This window comes from Etheostoma cragini, chromosome 22 (genome assembly GCF_013103735.1).
Source record: "Etheostoma cragini isolate CJK2018 chromosome 22, CSU_Ecrag_1.0, whole genome shotgun sequence".
Lineage (NCBI taxonomy): Eukaryota > Metazoa > Chordata > Actinopteri > Perciformes > Percidae > Etheostoma > Etheostoma cragini.
The window spans coordinates 337,247-344,275 of record NC_048428.1 but is presented as its reverse complement, the minus strand read 5'-3'; the positions used below and the strand labels follow the sequence as shown (position 1 = coordinate 344,275).

The window sequence follows — 7,029 nt, the reverse complement described above, 5'->3', positions numbered from 1 at the left end:
TAGTGTTCCCTTTTGGCCTACAAATTGCCATTTGTGTGCGTGCAAATATTTACATTGTGCTAAAGTATCTTTAATTGTGTATCAACTGTTGGATCTTATCTACAACACTAACCTGAAATCAACTAAGGCATGTTCTGATTAAATCACACACTGTCCTTCAGTTATGAGACAAATCTATACAATTAATCAGTAAATAAAGAGTTAACTTAAGTAGATGTGTTAGGCAAACAGCATGTATGCGTTTGCCTGATAACAATGTACTGTACAGCTTAACTGAGTGCTTTGTGACACTGTGTTGACAGGCAAAGGGACTAAGGGTTAGACTGAAACCATTAATTAACCACAGTCCAAACAAATGCTCTCACACTGCACACTCAACCTTGAGTCTGGATAAGACATCATTGTTTTGAGTCTAGGTCAGGTGCTAAATTTGTCCCCACATTTGTGGATCTAGTTAAAATCCTGTGCTTTGACATGAGTTCCCACTACAGCACAAACTAATTTAAAGGTCCCGATGACATGGACCTCTTTGGATGCTTTAATATAGACCTTAGTGGTCCCCTAATACTGTATAAAGTCTCTTTTATAAAGACCTTAGTGGCCCCCTTATACTGTATCTGAAGTCTATCTGAATTATAGACCTTAGTGGTCCCCTAATAGAGGTGGAGGCTGGGGGTGTGGCTTTGACCAACGGCCATTGTGCTCATTTGAAAGCCATGATGTCTCTCTCTCATGGGTGGGCCAAATTCTCTGGGCAGGCAAAGCAGAAAAAGTTGAGGTAACCTTTCCCCCTATGACCTCATAAGGACCAAGATTCCAGATCGGCCCATCTGAGCTTTTATTCTCTCAAAAGACAGACCAGGATACCCAGGGCTCGGTTTACACCTATCACCATTTCTAGCCACTGGGGGGTCATAGGCAGGCCTGGGGGAATGCATATTAATGTTGAGATGTTAAAAGTGAAATTATGATGCCATGGGACCATTAAGATGTTGCTTTTTTTAAGACCACAATTGTGTATGAGCTATACATGAAAACATCCCAAAGATGCCCTGACATAATTACCAATATGGAAGTATGTAATGAAGTACTTTAAGGTATTACATGGTCCATGGCACTAACACAATGACTTTTGTACGTCAGTGTGTGATAGGTGCTACTTAGCTGCTGCCTTCCTTCATGTCTGAATTACTCTTGTATTTTTCCCCCCACCTGTGCCCTAACTCACCCACACTGAGACGTTTCTCCACCCACGCCAGCAGCTCTTTGGTGTACTTGGACCAGGCCTTGGCATAGAGCAGCGCTGACTCCACCCCACTGTCCTGCCGCTGCAGTGTCCTGTCCACTTCTTCTGCCCGAACTGGGGGAGACGGCCCTGTGAAAACCACCACAATCCCACGAGGGATTTTATAAAATCTTACTGTAAACATGACCAACCTGCATGCCACACCCCTATCACCGCCTCTGGCCATACTATATATGAGTTCAGCTAGCAACATCTGTGACAGTGAGTCAGCGAGAAAAGCCCACATTGACCTTGGGTGAGCGAGATTTGAAGTAATTCCATTTGAGGATGAGTAATGCTGACAGGAGACTGCCCGCTGGATGTATAAATAAATGGTTGAGGTGGCTGGTCATCCAGACTTGGGAGCAAGTTACGCTTCTAGCCCAGATATCCATGCACACCACACACATGTGCAGAGCAGAACCAAAGCACAGTAGCTGTGTGCTACACAGATCTGTCGTACCTGGTGGATCATCTTTCTCTGGAACAGATCCTCCAGATTCCAAGGAGAGGTTCTCAAAAGACTGAAAAGAAAAAAGATAATAATCTACAATGGGGCAGAGGAGTTTCTTTCTCAAAGCACAGTATGCTCTTCTAATATACTTAAAACAATAAAAACATTAACCCCTAAACTCTGCTGGGTAATATTTTATATCTTTTGCTAAACATTTCCGGGGCAGTAGGCCAGATCCTGGTGTTCACTGGACAGGGAATGAAGTAAAAATAAAAGAAGTTTTAGAGTTGTGGCAATATGAATACATTAATCTTAGCCTTTTATTTGTGGTGCTAAGTAGAGTTCTGGAAGGTGGCTTGAGTCAACTTGACACCTCACATGTGCTGAATCAACATAGACATTGTACTTTTCTTACCCTGCTTCTCTTAGTTAGGGGGAGCCCCAACACTGATCCATTCTCTACATCTCCCATAAGGAAGTCAGACACTCTGAAGGAAAACGGAAATACAAATTACAAATTAAAATACAAATTAACACATTGAGTTGAAAAGGGTAAAATCGATCATTGAAAACATATTCAGGAATTTGTTCATGTTTGTTTCAATTTCAAGAGGTACTCGTCAGAGAAATCCAAAAAAGAATGGTCTAGATGGCGCAGAGACCCAGATGTACTGACTTTTAGCCTCTAGCATGGGCCAAGCTCCAAAAACCTTGGATTTTACAATACAACTCCGTAGTGTCTTTCATTAAACCTTACCGGTCTCCTAAATGCCATTATTTTTCAAACTCTTCCAGTTTGTTATGCAAGTTTGAAAATGTTAAGTTTAAAGACCAATCCGAAATTACATGACCAGGGTTTTCCTTTCAAACTGGGAATCGCCACGTGTAAAATCAGTGAAGCGCCACTTTAATGTAAAAACCTAAATTTTGTACACAAATATTTCAAGTGCTTCATTTATTACCTAGTTGTGACTCTATTCCCCTTTTTGTGTTGGCTATTTTAGGGCTTAGTTTTCTCTTCTTCCATATTTTCTCTATTGTTTTTCCGTGACCATTGTTTTTTTTATGTTAACTATTTTTCAGTCTTGCAATGGCTCGTTTAAAATGTACTATATGAATTCTAATTGACCTACATTAATCATGCAATCCCAGAGGTGAAGGGGAACAAATTCCGTTTAAAAAAACAGCTCTTCATTAAGTATAACAACCATTCTACAGTGTGATGGAGTACAAAAGCCCACAGATGTGAAGTGAGCCATTGGAATTGCAATCATTTAAGACATTATACTTACACATTGCCAAAGGTGAACGCCAATGTGTCAATAGCAGTGTAGATCTCTCCAAAAAGCTGGTGTTTGTTCTCTTCGTTCACCTCCTTAAAGTTCACTCCTGTCAAATTGTGAATAAATAGGATTGAGTAGGATGCAAACCTGAATCCTTTCTGAAGATATCCTGTACTGGCACCACTGATAAAGCAGTGTTAAAGGTATGAATCATCATCCTGTGCATGGCGTCACGTATGGAGTCATTGATCTCTCCAAAAAGCCCACGTAACATTGGTTCTATCACAGGAAAGGTACATTTTAAAAAGAAGGTCAAATCTTAGCCTCACTTAAATTATTTATCATGGAGGTTTTTGATTGTGTGGTGAAAAGTGGTCAAAGTGAGCTATTTTAATGGTTGCCATGTCATATATTTGTTTGGTTTGTTATTGTTTTTATTTAAATATAATTTTTTTCTTTTCTTGTGTTATTTAGCTTTGTAAGCAGATATTGTTGTATTATTTTCTTACCTTTATTTTCTTTTCTGTAAACCTCACGTAATGTTTTAATAATGTCTGATTAAATGTTGTTTTGGACCCCAGGAAGACTAGCTGGTCGTCTAGGCGTCAGCCAATGGGGATTCTTAGAATAAAGACAAATACTAAATGAAAATCTCTTTTGAGTCATGCTGTGCTCTTCAAATCACACTAAGAGCTAAGGCCTTTCCTATCTCCAGTGTGCAGGCATTTTAGAATTGAAAAGTCCCTCATAGAAAAACAACTTTGTACCTTGAATTAGAAAAGATAAGCAAACACTGCAAGTGTATATATTTGGCTGTAATCTGGAAAAGGCAGTAGTTTCCTGCTGAAAGTCTAAACCCAGTGATGACTGAGGATAAAATGGGGGAAAAAACACCGGTGTAAATACGTCTGTAATCAGTCTTCACAGTAAACTTCCTGTCCCTACTGAGTAGAGAGAAAATCAAGCAGGAGAGAGATGCTCAGAAAATGAGCCTTAACACCAGGCAATAAATCAGAGGTGTCACTGACCACTCCGCTGCCTCCATGATTTCCTCAGTCTTTCCTTTTCTTTCCTTTCAATAAGAACAATGAGGATTTCTAGAGTTCAAAGACTTTGAGCAGACATTTTAAATAGAAAACATGCCGTCTTTGGTTATTTCTTATAGCTTAACTTAAACTTGTGTGGGTTGTGTCTGCATAACAGAAGATGGAAAAGAAATTCATGGAGAAACCCCAAGCTGTAGAAAAGTCCACCTCCAACTTATCTTGAATAGTTTCTATATCTTTCTCTAATCTTCTCAAAAGGAAGAATGCTTCAAATAGTACCCACACTTCCAATCCTAACTCTTTGGCCAGGTCCTTGAAAGTTGAAGAGCACCCCCCCAACCAATGCTTTCCAAATGCTAACATGCTTCCTCAGTGGCTTTTACAAATTGCAAGCCTTTTGGAAAGAGTTGTCAGAGAAGTGTACTGAGCTACAAAATTACCAATTACCTACCTTAAAACATTCTGCAGCATTTCTCCTGTTAAACTGCAACAAGTTGTCTTGATCACAACAGTAATCACTACGCTACTTTGAGCGTAATTTCCTGCCCAAACACCCAGAAAGAAACCTCAGAAATAAATCCAACGTAAAAGATCTTCTCTCAGACGCACCAGGAATTGTTATGATTCTGTCAGAAGGCTGCAAAAAGGATTCCAAAAGGAGTGAAATGTCCATGGGGCCCTGGGAGCCTCTTCCAACCTGAGGCCGGCTACTGTAGCCACCACCATTCAAATCACACGACTGTCTTGTGCCGTTACATCTCCTCCTCTTCTCTCCAACCCCTACCCCCAACAGGACATCCTGAGGCTTGCTGGAATACAATGCCAGTACTCGCACAGGCCCAATCCAGCAGTCCAAACGTGGAAGTTACATCATCGGGGAAAAATTGTATTGTTTCAGTGGAAAAGCACAACACTCTCGAAACACTTGTCAGCTGCACAGTCCTACGCAGAAATCAAGTCTAGGGGCAACTCGTCCTCCAGTAGAGAATAATGCAAAGGTGTAGCAAGTTGGCATGTGACTGGATATGTCACAGGATAGAGGAAGTGACAAAACTCTGTATGACTTACCCTACTAACCCTAACCCTAACTGTCTGATGTTGTGGTTAGGTGCAGAACAAAAAAAATTAACAAGCTTCTCAGTACACTTGATCTTTTTATCCACCAAAAATAAATTTTATATCATTTAACATAATGTTGTGTAACATAAGAAGCTTTCAGATTTGGTAGTGAAAAATATTGGTGTGCACCGTGCACAGCTGATATTACATTGTCACTGTGTGAGGGTCAAGAAGTGAGCAATGCTGGCCACCTAGTGGCTAAAAAGACATTATGGCGTGCTTCACTGCAACAGATAAGACCAGAACATTAAAGCTACTGTAAATCAATACACATTATTTGCATTTATCATAGGCACTTGTTCAGATATCTAACACTGGTTTATTTAGGGGACTTGCTATTAATAAGACAGGTTTGAGCTGAACATTTGAAACTATGTTCTTAAGACCCCCTTCCACCCGTTATTGCAACATCATTAAGAGCCTAAATCAAAGACCTCTATAAAACAACTATTAAGCTGTCAAATCCAAGTCTTCCTTATTGAAAAGGTCTGACTCTGTTTTCTCTGTTGTGCATTATTAACAGGTTTGAATGCCACACAAATACGCAAGTTACTGCATGAAAGAGGAGACTCGGATGCACGTAATAATTGGTTGCGGCCCACCTACTTGCACACACCTGTGTGTGTGTTTGGATCGATTCCAAATATTTCAGGGAAGGTGAGCTACATTCATACACAGAGAACAACAAGGCTTTGCTCACCACTACAGGTCACCATTTCCCTGTGAAGGGAAAGCATCTCAAAGCTAAGCAGCCCCTCTATGCCCCTCTTTGCAATGCAAATTGAGACAACTCGGGGGATTCTTGTGTGGCGGCCAAGTTAAGAATTGACCTGCATGCCAGATCATAATCTCAGAGAATGAAAGATTGAAAAGGATTCCTCAGTGTAGTTCCCTCTGGACTGGCAGACAAAGCACAAAGGACACCCGCTTTTCCCTGCGTCTTGAATCAGGTATCTGACTTCCAAATATTATTTTCTTGCTCACTGTATGGGGTTTGCAAACACGCGCTGCTGCATTCTAAGCACTTGAGTGACTTTTGAAGGGCTGCATTGCTTTGAAACTAGATGAAAACTATTTAGAAACATTCCCTGGGAGGTTCTTTTTAAGACTTTGGGAAGACAGTGTGAGAGCAAGGGAACATAGAGAAAACTGTCAAGGGAGGATTAGATAAACAGAGACAGAAAACAGACAAAAGGAAGAGTGGAGGAGTAGCTGGTATGTTTCGCAGGGAAACTTTGAGTTATGCATGTACGGGTGTGCGTATGCGTGCGCGCGTGTGCGTGAGAGATCTGGTCATCCCAGCTCACCTTTGACCGTGGCAATGACGGTTCCAGCTGTACTGAGGATGTCCACCGAGTTGAGGCTCTGGTGTTTGCTGATGATGGCTTTTAGGACTCGCAGCAGCTCCCCGAGACGCTCGTGTACCACCTGATGGAGGCAGTCCTGGTGCTCTGGAAAGTTATAAAGACACGTTTACTGGACCAGTTAATGGATATGCTGCATTCAATATCTTGTAACAAGCACTGTGTGGCTTTGATTTAGCTAAAGTCACAATGTAATACTGGGTGGTTTTAGTGAAACCTCATGGATTTGATTTAGGATATTATTTAGTACTTACACTTACCTGTAGGATTATTAGGAACACCATACTAATACTGTGTTTGACCCCCTTTCGCCTTCAGAACTGCCTTAATTCTACGTGGCATTGATTCAACAAGGTGCTGAAAGCATTCTTTAGAAATGTTGGCCCATATTGAGAGGATGGCATCTTGCAGTTGATGGAGATTTGTGGGATGCACATCCAGGGCATGAAGCTCCCGTTCCACCACATCCCAAAGATGC

General features: G+C 41.1%; 1 protein-coding gene across 1 annotated transcript in view; it reads right to left on the bottom strand.

Annotated features, from left to right (window-relative positions):
• LOC117938237 (rho GTPase-activating protein 29-like) overlaps window positions 1-7,029 on the bottom strand; it is a 40,258-nt gene that overhangs the window by 15,575 nt on the left and 17,654 nt on the right. The window contains exons 3-7 of the mRNA XM_034862758.1: window positions 6,495-6,638; window positions 3,032-3,128; window positions 2,155-2,227; window positions 1,749-1,809; window positions 1,166-1,375 (exon numbers count right to left, since the gene is read on the bottom strand). Of these exons, the coding sequence (XP_034718649.1) occupies window positions 1,166-1,375; window positions 1,749-1,809; window positions 2,155-2,227; window positions 3,032-3,128; window positions 6,495-6,638 (585 nt within the window). The remainder of the gene's footprint in view (window positions 1-1,165; window positions 1,376-1,748; window positions 1,810-2,154; window positions 2,228-3,031; window positions 3,129-6,494; window positions 6,639-7,029) is intronic.